Below are 20,782 nucleotides of genomic sequence, written 5' to 3' on the forward strand. Positions count from 1 at the left end.
ACCTAAAGAGAACCTATTTGAATGATTTTGATTCAAAATTCAATGACTTGCTGACTATGCACGCATCTCTGACAAGCTATGACAAACATTGAAAAAACATGTACAGGTCCTTAAAGTTACACAAATGACCTGAGCAACAATTTTGGAAAAGACTGGCAGCGAATGGGATGCTTGCTCCTACACTTCATAACTGAATACCAACTTTGAAAAGCTGTTCACTATTTTGACTTGACAGATCCAAAGGTGGAGTCTACCACTTTGATGCGCTCAAGTACCAACACTAATTTTTAGCTCACATCGATGAGCAGCACATTTCTGCTCTCTAATTTGTGCATTATCTCTTTCGATCCTTGGCTGAACTGATTGCTTTCTGGGCACCGGTCAGCAGTGGCCTCAGGGAGGATAGCGGCACTGAATGGTAGCCTTCTCCTCCTTCAGATTCTTTACTTCAAGGCCTTCTGTCAGTGACTGCTCACATTATCACCTGAGCTATGCTGGGGTTAATTTCAATATGCTGGTAATAAATAGGCCCTGTGTGGCTTTGAAAAACTCTTAAGAACACTTTTAGTGATTGGCATCTTAGGTGAAGTCACCCCCGTAACAGTTCAAGCATGCTCTGATCTTGCATATCCGAGACAGCCTCAATGGTGAAGTACCTGCTGGTTTGCAAAGCAGAACCATTAGAACAACTCTTGTGATTCTTTGGAGCCAGACAAGCAATAAACACTCGAATCTATTATTCGTCCAAAACTCGAGTACACTGCCGTTGTGTGGGACACACATAAAAAAAGACATCGCGTGGGTAGGAAAAGTTCAAAGGCGGGCCGTACACTTCATCTACTATAACAAATACCGAAATTCATATTCTCCATCTCTCCTAATGGAAACGAACCAAATAAAACAGCTCTGCACCCGACGAAAGATAGCAAGATTAGAATTTTTACACTCCTTAATTCATGGAAAGCTCAGAATCTCAACAACACTTTAAGTCACACCATCCCTCATTTGAAAAACAAGACATACACACACAATTATAGCTTAACTCCCCATTTTGCCAGAACCAACGTCCACAAATTCTCCTTTTTTCCACGAACAATCAGGGATTGGAATGTACTGCCTGCGGAGGTTTTCGTTTGTGAAAATTTCAGGAATGCCATTGGCAATATTTTGGACCACTGAAAGAGTTTTCAACTGGTTGTATTTTGCAATATTTTTAATGGTGACATAATCAAAATGGCTTATATATCTGTGCCAATTCATGCTTCCAGGTTATTTGTAGAAGTGTATCTGTGCACGACATGTAAAACTTTTTCCTTTTCTTTGTTATTTCTTCTTTACACTGATTTTGCCCATCCTGCTTGCGCCAAAAAGGTCTACAATATCATGTAAATCAAAAAAATAAAAGTAGTAGTTTGCGGTGTCTGCTTCCTTCACCCCTGGCGATTCAAAAGACTGGGAGAAAGTGCCATGTAACACGTATGAGGATTATTTATTTATTTATTTTATTTTTTTTGCAGTCAATTTCCTTAATTACTTGCAGCTCATTTTAAATTTACTTGCAAACAAAAATTCATTATGCTCCATGCTTTTGTAGTTTACGAATATTTTATAAGTATGTATTAGGCTCAGCTCGAGGTGCATTACACCTCTGCCATCAGTGTGCTGCACATAGTTTTGGCTAAGCTGCCCCTATACCATGTACATGCCACTCAGATGTCATCACCCTGGTGTGTTCTCACAGTCGCTAAATTAAATTGCATCGGATCGCATGTTTTAAAAGCTACATCATTACTGGCCGCTAAATTTGATGGAAAAACACCACGGCAGTCCGTTTGGAGCAGTTTTGGGGCAGAATGGATCAGATGGAGGAGAACTTCCACCCCTAAATATGCCTTTCTTTCTGCTTGTTTTTGACCTGGTGGGTAATGCTACTTTTTTTTCCCATTAGACCAACAAAGCACATCCCTCTGAACTCACGTTCTAGCAATCTCGGTGTCAGACTCACCCTGGTGGCTCTTCGAGGCACGTCGCCTGAGGAGATGCCGTTGGGGCTGGCGGGGCAGCTCGCTGTCCATTGCGCCAGATCCTCTTGCCAGTCACCGGATCATAGACCGGTGCCTTGGCCGGCTGTTCCGCTGGCTGCTTCGCCACCTGGGTGGCTCTTGGAAAGGGCTCCTGGAAAATGTGATAAACAAAACAAAAATCATGATGGCCAACTCAGCCACATCAGGGCAAACACAAATTAGGTACGCTTGTTTTCACCTCTGCTTTGGGTAACACATAATCAACAGCATACATTCTTGCACAGCCCCAGTATGTGCAAGACCACCCGGCATAGATATTAAGCCCCAGTTTAACCAAACTGTACTAACATGCCTGCATGGCTTAGGGGAAACGAGTTTGATTTCGGTCTCACTCTATATAAAGAGGTCCCACAAACTCGGCCATGTCATGTGGTCTGGTGATGTTTCTCAAGTGTTTGGTCTGAACAAGCTTCTCCATTGGGGCTGACGGGGGCCAGCTGGTTTGCAGGTTTAAAGGCGTAGACGCACCAAATTTTCGGGTTCATGTTTTTTCTTTGGAATTGTGCACAATGCAATATGTACATGAATCGTGACCTGGAATTCATCTAGGCAAACAAAATAGTTTATACTAGAATTTTTTCTTTGTGCAGTTTGTTTGAAGCCCTGAATTATGGAAGTGACATCACCAACGAGTTGGCATCATGTAATAAATAGAAAAGCAGGGGTATAGTAACTGCTGCTTGTTCATTTGTTGAGATTCTAATTCTTGAGCAGGCTTTCATAGGAGTTAGTGCGGATTACACAAAATGATCAAAGCAGCGACCCTACTGCACATTTTGTATTCTTCACGTGACCTCAACTCGTCCTGCGACGTCTCAGCTATCACTCCAATTTTGAAACCGAAACTGTAACAAAGAAAATTCAATCATAAATTACAGCTTTTTAGCACAACACATCGTGCACAATTTTAACAATAAAATGTACACCTGAAGTTTAGTGCGTCTGCACCTTTCAGTATGCACTAAGGGCAGGGAAGGAATGTAGTACAGTGAACGATGCGGAAGTGCTAGGCTAGATGGGGATGGCCGCTCGTGTCTTTGTCTCCAGGGGAAAACCGAATTGGAGAGGTCACCCTGTGTGCAGCTGACATTCTTTAGGGTGTGGATACGCCAACATTCTAGTCAAAACCTTTTTTTACAGTAAATGGGTCTTTTTTTGGTTCCAAAACAGTTAAATCCGCCGACCTTAGTGGATGCTACTGGGCAAGTGAAGCACACCACGTGAGTGAAAGGGCCAGCAAAGTGTACCTCGTGGCTAGTATCAAACTCCTCTCAATCACTCTCACTTGTCGATCATTGGCCGTGTGCAGCAATTTTGCTTTCAAAGCTGCCCTCTGCTCTCAATTACCACGCTTCTACTTCGGCTTAGTCCATACAACAAGCACGCATGTATTCGTCGAACTTTTAGCCTCCCGAGGTATACTTGACAGCCTTTAACTGCAATTTCGACGTTGTCATTTTTGTTTCCCTTTTGGGTTGTCGGCCCTTTCCCTGGCGTTATCACTACAGCTATGAGACACTCTTAGGTCATCACGCTGACGAGAAGGGAGTTAGTTTACGGTGACCCACTATTCTTTGTAACCGAGTGGTCCAGGCATGGTTGTTTTACACTGAGACGCAGTGCCATAGCCCTAATACAGATTTCGATGGCAGTTCCTCTCTTATTCGTAGTGAGCGAGCATTTCCTATAACTGTGGTCATTACCAGAGGGATTAACAGAATGGTGGTGAAGAAACTAGAGCATGCACAAAGACGAGCCTTACGTTTTATTTTCTCTCAATACCGAAGGTTGGATTCTGTGACCCCCCCTTTACACGAAAACTGATTTGCCTTTCCTTTCTCAGAGATAAAAAAAAAAGACCAAATTTTATTTATTGAGTAATTAATAGTTTAGTCCATGTGAGAAAAGCACGCTACATAAGCAAAACAAGAACACGCATATAGACATGTCCAAATAGAGAGATTTTGCAAGGATTGTTTCAAATATTCCTTTTTCTCCCCAAACAATGTCCGAATGAAATAGGCTGCCAAGCCATATTGTAAATGCAAAATCTCGAGAACAATTTTCCATCCACTTTGCTAAATATTTAAAGCAATCGATTATATAAAGGGAACCCTTTTATTACCTGTATTTTATTTTTCACCTGTATTCTATAAATGTATTTTGGTGACACTGTTTTAATGATTCTACTGTACTGATTGCATTTTTGCTCCTGCTGGTCTGCATTTGCCTCAACTTTGATGTTGTGCCCACTCCTATCTGGTCCAGGTTGGACCGATAGTATGTACAAGCAAATAAATTAAAAAAAGGTGCAATAGCAGGCCCCCTTCTGGATGCACACCTCAATTGTGAAAAGGATGAAGGAGAGGCAAAGGAGGGTAAATAGAAACATCACTGCAGTGAAGGGCTTGGGATTATTTCTCTACCACCCGGGGTTTTCGCAAACTGCACTGAATGGAGACCCAGATCGCACCTTGGGCAGTCGGCTGGCTGTGGCGGGGGGCAGCTGCTTCTGAGTGGGCAGGTCGCCTGGTCCCACAGGAAAGAGGCCCTCGGCCACATGCTCCCACCGCTCGGCACAGCACCACAGCCACGAGGGGTGCACTACGTGAACGCCGGGCATGCGACGGGCCTTGTTCACCTACGGACAAGCCAACAAAAGAACGCAAGCTGTAACAAGGGACAGAAGAGGAGCGCACACAAGAAGAAATGAAGTGCAACAGAGTTGGCTAAACTACCAAAATTTTACAACCCAAGATGATAATGCATTAAATGGCCTAAAGGCTGCTCTACTCAAACAAGGATAGGCACCTTTTTGCCAAATGCACTTTTTTTCTTCAGCATACCGAGTTGACCGGAAGGCATCCCAACATGGACACAATGTGTGTGGTCAACAAAGCTGGAGCTCAGTCAACAGTGTTAAAAGCAAACCGATTCGATAGTTAGCAATTAGCGACAATGTTTGGCAGCGTCCAGTTGTATCTGTCTCACTCTCTGTCCAAGTTCTCCCATGTGAGCAATTCTATGCTATGACACTGGTTTCTGCTAGGACGTTCATTTAATATTGGACTCAATTTGCCGCGCTCATTAGAGCGGCACCACAGAAGACAAGAACATGGCTCGCTGCCATACACAAGCACAGGTGGTGTCCTTATAGAGAAAATACTGGCACAAAAAAAAAAAAAAAAAAAAAAAAAAAAAAAAAAAACCACTCGTAAAGGGGCAGAGTTCATACACGTAGCTCCAGGAGCAGTTTGCTGCAGCCATCATTGTGCACTAAAAACAAGCTAAACTAAAAAATGCCAGAAAGTGCCAAGCCTAATCTTCCAAATGCTGACACACCAATGCTCAGAGCTCTATGGCTATACACACACTCACTCGTAACGACATACGTTCAGATAATATATCGATAATGATTTTCTGCATCCTGAATTTATTTTGGGGGAAAAGAAAAACCGTGTTTTCCGAAGGTCGTTTCTCCCCTAAAAAAAAAGACAGCACTGGAATTTTCATTTTGTGATATTACACAAGCTTTCCAGTTTTTCTACCTTCTGATGCTAATAGCGGTGCCACTACAAACGGTTTTGAAACAACCAGTACTAACCAAATCGTTCTGCCCTCTTTGAAACTTGTGATATGCACAAGGGCAAATTTCAAAATTTTCACGGTTCTGCTCGGTCATAGAAACTCAAAAAAAAAAAAAAATCCGTTATAATGTTCACCCACAGGATATGAAAAAGATCATTGCACAAAGTGCGCAAAGAAAAAGGAAGGGTCAGCATTTTAGCAAATGCACACATTGAATTGGCATTGATTCAACAACTTCCCTTACGTAAGAAACTTCTACTGCAACAGACAGAAACAGCTTTGAAAAAACAAAAAAAAAAAAAACAAAAAAACTAAGACCTTTATCCAGAACATGTGCAGAACGACCTCTAAATTCCGCTTCATGTCCTGTGCTCTACCGAGGGACGCCATGGGTTCAGATCCCACCAGCGTCATGTGGTTGTTTTTTATTCTGCTTTCTAATCACTCATCTCCACAATTACGTATGTATTTCACCCTAATCAACAAAAACAAAAATATCCCCTATGCTTTCCTTTCTGTCAGTGTCTTTTGGCTGCTTTCGTACGCATCTCATAATGGACGCGTCAATTTCCCCACATTTGTTTGCTCATAAGCCTGTGGTCATTAATGGTAGAATGCAAGAGCTGTGATGCCTCAGCTTTCAGTGACAGCAATGAAGAATATTCTGATGTCTGCTGTTGCTTGGGCAACGATTATGACAATCGTGATGACATCCTCGGCCTTGCATCAGAAAAGCAAGAGGGCGGGCAGTGGCAGGATGTGTGTCTGGAGGCAACTTTCGCGCATCTTTTGCTCCAGGAGGAGTCAAACAGACCTGTGTGCTGCCTTAAGCACTGTCACGCTCGTGACAAACAAGGGCAGCAGGACTGAATGACCACTGTCCCACCACGTACGGGAAGAAGCCCACCCTGTAGGTTTTGTTGTAGCGCTGCAATGCACAGTAAAAAAACGGTTAGACTGAAAATAAAAAAGAAACAGTTATGCCATTTCTACTGCTTTACATCAAAAATATAATACCATTTCCTGAAATAGCAAAACTAGAAATGAACATTTTGGTATGGTCTTAAAGGAAAAAAGAAAAATGGTCTTCGAAGGGGGTAAGAAAATTGACTCCTTATAGGTTGCTGCTATTCTGTTGGAGGAAGTGACTAGGTCCAGAATTGCATTTGTTGCTTTATGCATTCACTGTGCTCGCTTTGACAACAGTGACAGGCATCCCAAAAGTAGGGCAGGTGCTTGCCCACAAATGTAGAACTTCTAGCCCTGTATAAAGTTGTTTCATGCATTCAGAACAGGCCAACAGTATAAAGAAGAACTCCCCAGCAAGATTAGGGGGCATCAACTAGTGACTCCAGACAAAAGCGATTCCATCCTGTGATCTCTGCAATGCCATCGTCCACCATTTTTTTTTTGGTACTGTGGCTCGTGGTAAGCACAATATGACATCATGACTCAGCCTAGTATGCGCTTCCAAGCCTTTCTAGTGTATTAGGCCAGCTGACTTGGTGGGAACTCCTCTAGTAGAGAAGATGAAGTACAGTAAAACCCCCTTAATTCAAAGTCATTGGGACCGAGAAGAATGTTCGGATTAACAGGGTTTTCAAATTGACCGAACATCGCAAAAAATGTAGCCCAGGAAGAAAATTTCACTGCAAGAACACACTGGGTGTATTCCCCTCATCCTTCCATCCATAAAAGTGCAATCAGCCGCAATCATGGTGCCGGCATTTATTGCGAAAGCAATACTACTCTAGGTTTTGAGCCTCCAGCATAGTGTGGCCAGCAGCCACGCCTTACCCATGTGATGCTGTGACGTCACACTCCACGTGGGCTGGCAGGGGCTGCCAACTTGGGTCTCTCGTTTCACATGGGACGGTTATGTCAGAATCAGCCTGCTAGGACCCTGGCATTCACGTTACCCCTATAGGCCACTAAGGCACGTTCATACAGCTTGGTTAAAGCGGGGCTTTATATGTGGGCTGAGGAAGAAGAACACTCGGTCACCCTCAGCTAATGCTTTCGCTCAATATTTGGTTCAGCAGCGTTGGACCCTTGTAATTTTTAGCACTGTTCACTCAAGAAGCCGTTTGCTATCACACGGTGCAGCGATTTTGTGGCAGTGGACGGCGCCCGCCCCAAACGCAACACGATAAAACAAATATACTGGAAATCAACAGACTTCGGCAACCAGCCGAGCAGGGCACTGTCAGCGCTCCTGTATGCCAAGTTCACCCCCCTCCCTGCGCCCACCGCAGAAGCTAACTTCAAAGGATAAACACGCTGTAATATTATCACTGAGCAGCATCTTGGCACCCCTTCAAGAAATGCGGTGTGGACCGCGACGACAGAGCAGAACTGGGAGAAACATGCTAACAACGAACTTTCTTTTTTTTTTTTTTTTTTCAGAATTCTCAAAGGCATAAGTGCAGGGTAGGTTCATTGCAAACCTTCTAAGTCATGGTGCACCATTAGAATAAACGGTGCAGGTCTATGTGGTACTGTCAGATCACTTGCAGTAAAACACGTCTCCACTTCTGCAGGGGCGCGCTTTGGCAGTCACCAAGCAGTATTACAGACCAGTTTTCTGTACTGGGAGCTCTAAGGTTGGGGCACTACGGCATGTCAAGCTTAAGCATCGCTTTGCGGTGTCACTTTGCGGCTTCAAGGTGCCGTTGCTTCATTGGTTTGCAGCGAAATTGGGATAGAGTATTACAGCAAAACAGACAAAACCGTAGGAATAACATGGCTGGTGTAGGCAGGCGCTTCGAATTGTGCGATTAAATTTAGATTAGAAATTACAGGACCGCAGAAATTCTTTGAATTATCCGAAATTTCGAATTAAGCGAGTTCAAATTATTGAGGCTTTACTGTAGTAGCCTGTGTCTCAGTCATCCACGTTGCAAACGAGTGTATCGAGTGCTAAACACTGGTACAGCACTTAATAGCCCGCGTCTTAAAGGTGGCACTCAACCAGCTAAGAAACCTTTAGACCAGGAGTTTTCTTGATGCCGGCATGTGTATGGAAGGGTGCGAATGGCTTGCCTTTGAATATCACAGGTCTAAAAATTCTAGATGCCACTTTGGACCCCTAAAGTGCGGGCCTTCCGCACCTCTATCTCCCTCCCTTCTTTCACTCTCACCTTTTTCCCTTTTTTTTTAGGGTGTGGTACATGTTTGCACAGAGAATTGTGAGAGGTACTGCACCTTTTCTATCCTGTAAATCAATCTGAAATGCCGCTGACGCCTGCTGTAATAAAGCCTCCTAGACATCTGGGTCTGCTTCTGTTTGCTGTGTGTGTGGCATTCGAGGAAGCGGCAAATGAAAGGCGCCACACGGATGCCTGGATCAGACGCCCAGCAGTGTCAGCTTCGTATATGCATGAATCGCTTGGTGACGTCATGACCTGTCGTGACGGTACATAGCGTGACCCTAGTCGAACACAACCAGCATTTCATTGAAGGCATCAAAGTTCATCGGCGTTGCATAATTCGTTTACAAGGAAAGGTGCATATCTGTCACTCGCAGAATCCCACTATCATCCTCACGGTAGACAAGGAGAATTATGAAGAGCGTTTCACGATCCGGGGCATGGCACAGTTAATAAAGCGCTGGGCTGGAGATTCAAGGGATGGAGGTTCGATTCCCGGTGGAGACATGGTTTATTAATTTATTTTTAACTCTCGCGCTCGAAAGCGTGGCACCTCTGTTGACAATCTTCTGTCGACAATGATGAGGCATTAAAGGCTTTAACCTTAATAATGACATAGTACCAGTAGCATCACGAGAATCTGTAATGTGGAAGCAACCGCCAGTGAGAGCTACCATGAAGCCATTTTTCGTGAATGGCAAAATTTCTGTCAGAAGGTGGGGCATTTGCGCATTTCACCTGGTATACACCCAGTCAACACTGTGTGCTGCATGCTCTGCGGCACAGCAGGGAAGATTGTGAGGTTATTGCTGCAGACGTCTGCTGTTGACAAAAGGCACTTGAGATATGTCGAGCCCACTTATAACGATACCGGTTATTACAATATATCGGCTATAACAATGAATAGCCATGTCACCGTCAAATTTATTATGTATCCAATAGTAAAAAATTCCATTTACTACAATGATGTGTTGCCGCACTAACGGTTATAACGATTAAAACTGGCTACTGTGACCCTGCTTCAAAATAAAATACGTGTGATTCCGACGAAAACGCGAGCGTCCGCAATGACGCAAAGCGAGCACATTTCGCTCTGCATGTCACCCTTCCACCCCTCGAGACAAGTGGACTGCGCCCACGATACGAAGAGAGGAGAGCACTCCGTTTCTCTACCCTTGCCCCCCCCCCCTCACCTCCGCGCTCCGTCACATGGTCGCGTCCCCGCCGCCGTCCCGACCGACTCTGTGTGGCGATAGCGGCGGCTGTGTGTGGGCGGGCGTCGTAGTGCTTATACGTGTGGGGTGCAAGTGGTGTGTGTGCAACGCCTGTGGCGTTTTGCTTTCTCGTCGTACAATGGCAGATCCGTCTGCCGTACGCCCTTCACCGGACTGCACGGCGCTATTGCCAGCAAAAAGAAAACGTACAGCAATTTCATTGGAGACGAAGCGCAGCATAGTTGAGGACCACAAGAATGGACAAAAGGTGTCGGCCCTGGTGCTGAAGTACGGACTGCCTCAACCGACAGTTTCTACAATCATCCGCTCCGCAGATAAGCTGCTTCAAGAAGAATGCTCTGGTTCGAAGAACAACGAACGGAAAAGGGTCTGGCAGGGCGCCTACAAGGAAGTGGAGGAAGCCTTGTTCCAATGGTTTCTTAGCGCCCGTGCACAGAACCTGCCCATTAGTGGGCCGATCCTAACGGCGAAGGCGAGTCATTTTGCCTTTCTTCTTCATGAGGACTTTCGTCCGGGAAATGGTTGGCTGCAACGCTTTAAGGATAGGCACGGGATTGTATATAAAGCAGTCACCGGCGAGGGAGCTTCACTCAACGTGGAAGCGAGACACCGTTGGGAAGAAGAAACCCTGCCACGTATCTTCGAGAAGTACGCCGACAGCGATATCTACAACGGTGATGAAACTGGACTTTTTTTCAAATGCTTCCCGCGAAAACCCATGCGCTTCGAGGAGATCCATGCAAGGGTGGAAAGAACAGTAAGGTGCGTGTGACCGTATTTCTGTGCGCAAGTATAGACGGAAGCGATATATGTCCAGCATTTGTCATCGGAAAATCCAGGAATCCCCGCAGCTTTCGAGATGCCGCCAGAATCCCCGTACGCTACCGCCACAATGGTAAGGCGTGGATGACACGAGCGCTTTTTCATGAGTGGCTCGTGGAATTCAATGACCACATCGAACGCCAAAAGAGGAAGGTTGCATTGGTATTGGATAATTGCAGTGCGCATCATTCCATGCCAGAACTTTCCAGCGTGGAAATCTTCTTCCTTCCGCCGAACACCACTTCAGGTTTGCAGCCTATGGATGCCGGCATTATCGCTAATTTTAAGGCCCTGTACCACCGCCGCGTCCTGAACAGGTTAGTGCTTGCCATGGACATGGCTGCGCGGAGAGGTGATGAGCAGCCTGATTTCAAGATTAGCCTACTGATGGCAGTTCAGTTCATCTTCGGTGCATGGTCAGAACTCAATGCTTCGACGGTGCAGAATTGTTTCAGGGAAGCAGGCTTCGTTCGGGATCGCACGACTGCCGCGGCTGATGCTTGCGTAGCTCCGACCAATGAAGGGATGCCAGAACTGTGGTCTGCGCTCAGCAATGATGCATCGGGACTGGATGAGTTTCTGCATGCAGATGATGATGTGGAAACGTCCGAAATCCTCACTGACGAGGCAATCGTGGAAAATGTGCGAACGGCGGGCAATGACAGCGATGACGACGACGACACTGCAGATCAGCCTCTCCAAGTAGTGTCCTCACAGGAGGCCCTGCATATGATTTATTCCCTCCGGGACTTCGTTTCTTCAAGGGGCCTTCCACTTGAGCACGTCGAACAATTAGATGCTCTCGAGACCAATGTTAATAAGCTTTCTGTGAAGCAAGCGAAGCTCACGGACTATGGTTTTTTTTGTTAAGTAGTGGACAACTTTTTATCTGCTTGATTAAAATTTTTGAACCTTATGTTGGTTGGTTGGTTCACAGGAAGGGAAAGGCGCAGTATCTGTCACACTTGCTCTGTGGACACCTGAACCGCGCCGTAAGGGAAGGGAGGAATGTAGGAGTGAAAGTGGAAAGAGAGAAAGGGGAGCCGTAGTGGAGGGCTACGGAGTAATTTCGACCACCTGGGGATCTTTAACGTGCGCTGACATCGCACAGCACACGGACGCCACTTCGTTTCGCCTCCATCGAAACGCAGCTGCCGAGGTCGGGTTCGAACCCGGGAACTCCGGCACAGTAGTCGGGCGTCTTACCACTGCGCCACCCCGGCGGGGCTTTGAACCTTATGTTGACTGCATTTTTTGGCAAACCCGGTTATAACAATTATTGGTTATAACAATGACATTTTCTTGGCACTTGAGTATTGTTATAAGTGGGCTCGACTGTACCTTTCCTTGACATAAAAATGAGAGAACCCGTCTGTCTGCACAAACAGCCTTTATAATGATGATCGTGATGGCTTGTAAGAAGTGGAATGTTTTGTAGCAAATGAAAAAGAGGATGCAGACTCACCAATAAAGGCAAAACATTGACATTTCAATGCACTTGTGGGTTCCCAGACTGTACATTTGATCTCTGACAATGTACAGGATACAGTCTAGTATTATATAAAAACCTTGTTTTTCAACAAAAATTGAGCCCTGTGGGTACGGATATAAACTGTGGCCCAGAATTTATGGTACTCCATGGACATTCTTGACAACCCCCTTCCAAGACCAAGATAGCATGAATTAAGAATTGCAAATCACGGAGTTTGGAAGCGAAGCACAAGCCAACAGGGGCAGCACGATGGAGGGCTCCGGAATAATCTCAACCTTCTATGGACTTTCTACATGCACCGACTACGCCCAGCACACGGACAGCTTTTGCACTGAGCATTATAATGCAGCTTCTGCAGCTAGGATTCAATTTGGGTCCTCTAGCCCAGCAACCCAGATTCCCTGCACTGCAACGGGGTACATAAGAGAGCATGGAGGTAAACCAGAATACCATATTTTTGCACATATAGCCAACCCCTGCATAAAACCTGCACCTCTAATACTAACCCTTACTAAGACTGAGAAAAGTATGTATATTTATCTTTTTGTATAACCCACTAATAAACTGAAGCAAGTATAACAAGGCAGTCTGAAAACTACTACGCAGAGAGTGTACATTCTGTTCTCAGAGAAAGCTTACGTTGAGAAGCTTAGCGGTCTTAAGAGGCTAGTCAGCATCGCCGAAAATTCTGTCATTTTTCTAAACTGTTTCTGAAGATTCTTTATACAATGTCAGCTGGGACTGCCTTCCACACATTGGTGATCCTTTAGCCAAACCATGCAGTGTATGACCTCGGGGCTCGAACTGCTAATGTAAGTATGCAAAAGTCCATCAGCCATTCATTTAGCATACAACCTTTTGTTCGTCATTTGTTGACTTAAAATTTGTCAGTGACGATGAACACTGCAGGCACTGTACTCTGCCAAGAAATTCACATAAAACCCACACCCAAACTCTTTGACTGTGTTTTCATAATTCCGGTGCAGGTCATACGCAAAAAATAAAGCATGTCCCATTACAATGATGTCAAACTTTTAACTGTGAAGAACTTATGTGTACAAAAACAAGAAATGTTTTTTTTTCTTTTTCGTTCAACACTGCCAATGGTATGAAAAATTGCAGATAAGAATGTAGAGTAGCATTTATAAACCCGAGAGTGAATGAGCTGAGATAAACAGATGGGCGCGAAGAAAATCCACAATGTTATTGCGGAGTCCTTAGAGTCAGTTTCAGCGATGAATCAATCGGCCCAAACCAAAGTTGCGGTCATAAATCTGCCAGCCCAAAGTGACGATGGCCTCACCTTGGCAGTTCCGAGTCGTGCAGCCACAAGATGTGTGACACCAGGGCCAAGGTCCTGCGACACACTGGCACCCAAGGCCTTGGCCACCTGCCAGGCCCGGCTCTTCTCAGCAGGCTGCATTGAGAAACAAGGATCAGGCCGAGAAGGCAACACCACCGTCTACACTGGGCACTTTGAGACGTTTACTGCCTTTTTTACAGCAACTGTAAAGGCCATGCCTCCGTTTATGCTGTGCTGTCGGCATACCACAGCAGCTGCAATGACATGCCACACTAACCAGCCAGAACAGACAGTCCTCATGAATGATGCCATGCATACCTATACTAGTTATTGGGGGACATAGGCCTTAAAACTAATTTTGTTATTTATTGCCTGAATTTTATGAAAACTTATAGATTTATTCAGTTTCTTCTGCCGATTTCAAATGTGAACAACTTTTCCTTCCAGGACAACCAGTTACAGAGGTATTAGAAAATTATTGCTATTTTCTGCTCAAACAATAATGAAAAAATGGTCATCAGAAATTTATTTTTAATAAACAGGTAGATACTATAAAATGTAAGGAATGTAATATTGGAAGCAGCTTTAAAATTGAGATAATAGCAGATATTTAGCAGCCCACTGAATTAGTATTCAAAGCCATGACAACTACATAAGGATATCATCACAAAATACAAACCTTTTACATGTAAACTAAAATATGTGCTTCCAACATTCCTTTTCTTACACTTTATAGTATCTACCTGTGTATTAAATAGATCAATTAAGGGGAAATGAGGGTGCTCGTTATAATACATGAAGGAAAGAAGCCAACAGTCGGCGAGGCCAAGGAAAGCGTTGGGGATGGTACTTTATGACTTTTTTTTTATTGTTTACTTGGATAATCACAGAAATTAGTAATGTAGTCTGTTTAGGGGAAATATAGTTAAACACAAAGTAGAAGAAAAAACAACGTGCCGATGGTGGGAATCGAACCCACGACATCCGAATAACGCGTCTGGTGCTCTTCCAACTGAGCTACATCGGCCGCTGTCCCGCCTGCTACTTTCTTGGGTATTTATATTGTCTGCATACGAACCTTGAGAGTGTTCACCAGCGCCACCCTCAGCCATAGCAGCGGACGTGGAACGTCCTTTGTACCGCCAGCGTCACGTAGAACGCGATCAAGAGCGAGGGCGAAAGCTGTGCTAGAACCCTGTTACGCTACCTATGGCTTCAAGACTGCCAGAACCGAGACCCCCGTAAGCTACAAGCAGATCAATTAAGGGGAAATGAGGGTGCTCGTTATAATACATGAAGGAAAGAAGCCAACAGTCGGCGAGGCCAAGGAAAGCGTTGGGGATGGTACTTTGTCTTTTTTTTTTATTGTTTACTTGGATAATCACAGACATTAGTAATGTAGTCTGTTTAGGGGAAAGATAATTAAACACAAAGTAGAAGAAAAAACAACGTGCCGATGGTGGGAACCGAACCCACGACCTCCGAATAACGCGTCCGGTGCTCTTCCAACTGAGCTACATTGGCCGCTGTCCCGCCTGCTACTTTCTTGGGTATTTATATTGTCTGTATACGAACCTTGAGAGTGTTCACCAGCGCCACCCTCAGCCATAGCAGCGGACGTGGAACATCCTTTGTACCGCCAGCGTCACATAGAATGTGATCAAGAGCGAGGGCAAAAGCTGTGCTAGAGCCCTCTTATGCTACCTATGGCTTCAAGACTGCCAGAACCGAGACCCCCGTAAGCTACAAGCAGATCAATTAAGGGGAAATGAGGGTGCTCGTTATAATACATGAATGAAAGAAGCCAACAGTCGGCGAGGCCAAGGAAAGCGTTGGGGATGGTACTTTATGTCTTTTTTTTTATTGTTTACTTGGATAATCACAGAAATTAGTAATGTAGTCTGTTTAGGGGAAAGATAATTAAACACAAAGTAGAAGAAAGAACAACGTGCCGATGGTGGGAACCGAACCCACGACCTCCGAATAACGCGTCCGGTGCTCTTCCAACTGAGCTACATCGGCCGCTGTCCCCCCTGCTACTTGCTTGGGTATTTATGTTTTCTGTATACGAACCTTGAGAGTGTTCACCAGCGCCGCCCTCAGCCATAGCGGCGGACGTAGAAAGTCCTTCGTTACCGCCAGCGTCACGTAGAACGTGATCAAGAGCGAGGGCGAAAGCTGTGCTAGAGCCCTCTTTACGCTACCTATGGCTTCAAGACTGCCAGAACCGAGACCCCCGTAAGCTACAAGCAGATCAACTAAGGGGAAATGAGGGTGCTCGTTATAATACATGAAGGAAAGAAGCCAACAGTCGGCGAGGCCAAGGAAAGCGTTGGGGATGGTACTTTGTCTTTTTTTTATTGTTTACTTGGATAATCACAGAAATTAGTAATGTAGTCTGTTTAGGGGAAAGATAATTAAACACAAAGTAGAAGAAAAAACAACGTGCCGATGGTGGGAACCGAACCCACGACTTCCGAATAACGGCACGTTGTTTTTTCTTCTACTTTGTGTTTAATTATCTTTCCCCTAAACAGACTACATTACTAATTTCTGTGATTATCCAAGTAAACAATAAAAAAAAGACATAAAGTACCATCCCCAACGCTTTCCTTGGCCTCGCCGACTGTTGGCTTCTTTCCTTCATGTATTATAACGAGCACCCTCATTTCCCCTTAATTGATCTGCTTGTAGCTTACGGGGGTCTCGGTTCTGGCAGTCTTGAAGCCATAGGTAGCGTAAGAGGGTTCTAGCACAGCTTTCGCCCTCGCTCTTGATTACGTTCTACGTGATGCTGATGGTACAAAGGACGTTCCACGTCCGCTGCTATGGCTGAGGGTGGCGCTGGTGAACACTCTCAAGGTTCGTATACAGACAATATAAATACCCAAGAAAGTAGCAGGCGGGACAGCGGCCGATGTAGCTCAGTTGGAAGAGCACCGGACGCATTATTCGGAGGTCTTGGGTTCGGTTACCACCATCGGCACTTGTTTTTTCTTCTACTTTGTGTTTAATTATCTTTCCTCTAAACAGACTACATTACTAATTTCTGTGATTATCCAAGTAAACAATAAAAAAAAAGTCATAAAGTACCATCCCCAACGCTTTCCTTGGCCTCGCCGACTGTTGGCTTCTTTCCTTCATGTGTATTAAATAGTTATTTATATTAAAATTTAGCTTTCCCCATGTAAAGAACCCTCCCCCCAAATTGACATCAATTTCTCTTGGAAAGAAAAAGTGGGTTCATCATGTCAGTAAATACAGTAAAGAGCTTCTACAGCAGACGACTCAACAGTTCATAATAAGCAGGAATACTGATAAGAATGCTGTTGCAATGCTCCTCAGCTTTTAAATCACGGCATCCGACTGTTAAGTGTTATGTGCCAAAGGTGATGCCACCTAAATAAGGTTGTCTCATAATCTCAATTACCATAATATGGCCCTGTAGAAACATGCAGAAGGGAGTATACAAAAAAAAATGCTTCCCTACATTTCATCTTGATGATTGCACGATTAGTGCAGAAGCATGAATACGCCCACTGGAGGGCAAAGGCCTGTCCCCTATTCCTCCAATTAATCCGATCTTGTGCCAGCTGCATCTACTTGATCGCCAAGAACTTCCTGAACCCCTTCGCTCCCCTAACTTTCTACCGCCCCCTGCTATGCTTGCCTACCCTTGGGATCCAGCCTGTTACCCTTAGTGACCATTGGTTATCTTGCCTTTGCATTCTTCTTGAATTGCATATGACTAGTATTGTAACAGATCTACACAGAGAGAGGCAGCACACGACACAGCAGCTGCACCCACCTGGTTTGTCGGAACCACACCGGAGAACACCAGGTGGGCTCCTTTGAGAACCTTGCGCCGCACGTACGGAACAATGTGCTTCAGGTCCGGAATGCTGCCCCCACCCTCAGAGTCCATCTGGTCGTAGATGGCAAAGTATGCAGTGTGGATGGTGCGCAAGATCTCCTCCAGGTACAGCAGGTAGTCGTCCTCGTCCTCCAATTCCTTTGACCCCTTGTCATCGTGCCCTTCATCCTCCTCTTCACTGCTGACCATTATGTCATCGGTCACTTTAGCTCCCTGTTGGATTGCATTCCTGTCTGCGCCCTCAGCTACACCCTTGGTTGAATTCCTGCCTGTATCCTTGGCTACATCTTTGTCGACGCTAGCCACAATCTCCATTTCTGCACCTTTGTCTTTACTTGTATCCGCAGGCTTCGCTCTGTCCCCGTCTGCATCTCCATTCTCTCCACCAACCTTGGCTGCACTCTTGTCTGTGTCGGTGGTGGCATTCTTGCCAACGTCCTCACACCCATCTTCATCTGCTTTCCTAGCCGAGTCCTCTTCTGCGTCTCCGCTTGCACTCTTCTCTTCTACCCGCGCTGTATTCTTGTCTCCTTCAGTGTCGGCACGCTTTACTGCATCCTCATCTTTGTCTCTGCTCTCATCTGCATTCTTTGCCATGTCCTTCTCTGTATCTTCACTTGTATCCTTAGCTGCAACCTTACCCTCGTCTTCAGCAGCGTTCTTTTCTGCATCCTTTTCAGCACCTTCAGCTTTACATTCGTCTACGATGTCGGACCCATTCTTGTCTGTGCCGGCCGTTGCGCCCTCAGTTGCGCCCTTGTCAGAGCCCCTCTCCACATCTCCACCAGCGTCCATGTCTACCACCTTTGCAGCGCATTTTTCGCTGTCATCAGCAGTGCTGGTCTCCTTGGCATCCCGAGCAGTCTCTTGCTCCTGGGCTGCATGACTACCTTTTCCAACTCTCTCCTCTCGATATGCTCCGATTTCTTCCTGAAAACACAGAGACTCAATCTCAGAGACTGATTTTTAGGCAGATGCTGTTGCTCGTACCTGCCTCATAAATCATGCGCATTATATCCATACCACACACTGTCTGGCTCATCATCAGCTGTAGCCTATGCACATTAGTTTGTGAAGATACACAGGTAGCAACATCATGGAAGAACCCGTGTGGTGTCGAGGGGAGGGGTTAGAGAGCATTACGCATCTGCACAGTCAATGGAGAAACAGAGATTTGGGCAAAGAAATGTGACCCCTCGAGAATACGTGAAGGCCTCTGTGATCCACCAGTTTTTGCAGTTGCCCAAAAGATGAAAGCCCAGCAACAGCACTCCCCTTCACATCTAATACCAACGACCCCGAGAAAGACTAACAACACTCGGAGAGCCATCATCGAGCCATACAACTGCGAAGCCTTTCCGTGTGCGTGTCAGTAAACATTGTCCTTCTCACGTCAAACTTGGTGATGGTACCCCCAGCCTCCCGGTCACAAATGAAAAATAACGAGTTTGAACAACAATATGGTCATGAACACGCAAAACACGCTGGAAAGAACAAAGCCACAGTTCTCTCTCCCTGTCGCAACTTTTCCATTACCTGACAAAAAATAAGTTTACACCCCACTGCAACAGCTGTATTGAATTACAAGAACTACTCTTGCATTCCTTTAGCTGTATAATCCACAGGGACCCCCCTTCCCCTCACCCGTTTACAGCAACAAAGCAGCGACAAGTCCAGCAGGAAGAAACCTTACCGGCAGGGGGAAGAAGGACGACTCTGGACGAGGGCACAGTGGTGCGTTGATGTCGCCAGTTTTGTTGAAGAAGACGTATGGCTTCACTGGAACCAAGTTTGGCGCATAGTTCCAGACATCCTCCCGGTCGTCAATGATGCACACCATGGAGTCCCCACAGGGGAACAGTGCCCTGGAAGGGGCAATGGCAATGCAGGCAGTGAGAAACAATGATTCCCCGGCCTGGTGCTGCTGCTATCCTGTAAAACCGCACTCCTTTCAAGCACAAGGCTCTCCTGTACACTTGCGACGGACCGTTGCACGTTTCGGACAAAACGTGCGTGCTGTGAGCGCAATTCTGTGACCCCCGATGAAGAATCGATTGTCAATCAATTAAGCATAACTACTCGCAGGGCTAGTTGGTCCATTCGTACATAAAACTGAGCGAATGAAGTTGCAGGATTGACAAGAAATGACCAAAAGAGCAAACTTGTGGCATAAGGCATGCCCACAGGTTTTGTCAATTGTAGAGCAGGGAGTAAGATACTAGATTCCCCTAACATGTGGTAAAGTTTACATCAGGCAGACATGAAGGTGGTGAAATGAACATGTTGCGGTGGAGCACATGTTTCTATGTAAGAGAGGGCAGCAACGGAAGGACAAGTCGCGTCATGGACTCGATCAGCGAGTTGGACGAGGCGGTCAAGGATCAAGTTCCCCGCAGCAGCCAAGATGAGGCGGGTGGACTGTGGCAAGCGTTGAAGGAAGAGCTGCCTCATCAGTGCGTCATTCGAGTCGGCGTTGCTTTCGCCCAGGAGCTGCCGCATGCTAGTGAGTAGCTGGGAGGGGCGGCGTCTCCAAACTCTTCGTAGGTGAGCAGCTACTGGAGGCGCGCACTCTCGGACGCCATGGTGCGGTGCAGAAGGCCCTGTTTTAGTCACTGGTACGGGGCATCGCCCAAGGGTCCAGCGATAATGTCTGCCACCTCTTGAGCCACTTCAGGAGGCAGGTTGGAAAGTAAATGACGAAACCGAGATGCCTCCGAGGTGATGTGGTGCAGATGGAAGATGGCTTCCACTTGGGCAAACCAGATCTGCGAACACTTGGGCCAGAATGCTGGTAGGCGGAGCTGGAGAGCTGCAACGTCCTGTTGGCGCAAGGTGGCATCAGGTGGAAGCTCGCCTGAAGGCGGTAGGTTGCTGGAGTCTTCTCATTTCTTAGGCCGGAGTCACCACTGTTGCGATGGAGCACCAGAGCAAGATGACCAGCGTGGCAGGTCATTCTGAACAGCCCGTGCCGTGCTTGCGCTCCGAGCACGCGCTGTACATCTTTATTTTCCTCTAACACTGATCTCAGTGCCTCCGCTTTGTAGCGTCAGCAGGCGCTATAAACATTTCAGTGAACGCGAGTGCATACTTGGAAAAAGTGCTCTATCTAATCAGGAACTTCACTGCAACAAAAGCTGATGCATGCCTCGCCTACTTAAAATAGTGGTTTCAGATAGAAGCCGAGACAGCATATATGATGGGGACAAGAAAGGGCTTACAGCATGCAAGTAAAGTG

The 20,782-nt window shown here is 45.9% G+C and overlaps 1 protein-coding gene across 2 annotated transcripts in view; it reads right to left on the reverse strand.

Annotated features, from left to right (window-relative positions):
- Nucleotides 1-20,782, reverse strand: part of LOC146188494 (RNA polymerase II subunit A C-terminal domain phosphatase-like) — a 45,031-nt gene that overhangs the window by 17,468 nt on the left and 6,781 nt on the right. For both annotated transcript variants that reach the window (XM_084603797.1, XM_084603798.1), the window contains exons 6-10: nucleotides 19,241-19,412; nucleotides 17,482-18,477; nucleotides 13,674-13,787; nucleotides 4,558-4,725; nucleotides 2,006-2,175 (exon numbers count right to left, since the gene is read on the reverse strand). In XM_084603797.1, coding sequence (XP_084459923.1) covers nucleotides 2,006-2,175; nucleotides 4,558-4,725; nucleotides 13,674-13,787; nucleotides 17,482-18,477; nucleotides 19,241-19,412 — 1,620 coding nt within the window. The remainder of the gene's footprint in view (nucleotides 1-2,005; nucleotides 2,176-4,557; nucleotides 4,726-13,673; nucleotides 13,788-17,481; nucleotides 18,478-19,240; nucleotides 19,413-20,782) is intronic.

Source organism: Amblyomma maculatum, chromosome 5 (assembly GCF_055883805.1).
Source record: "Amblyomma maculatum isolate TAMU_Amacu chromosome 5, ASM5588380v1, whole genome shotgun sequence".
NCBI lineage: Eukaryota > Metazoa > Arthropoda > Arachnida > Ixodida > Ixodidae > Amblyomma > Amblyomma maculatum.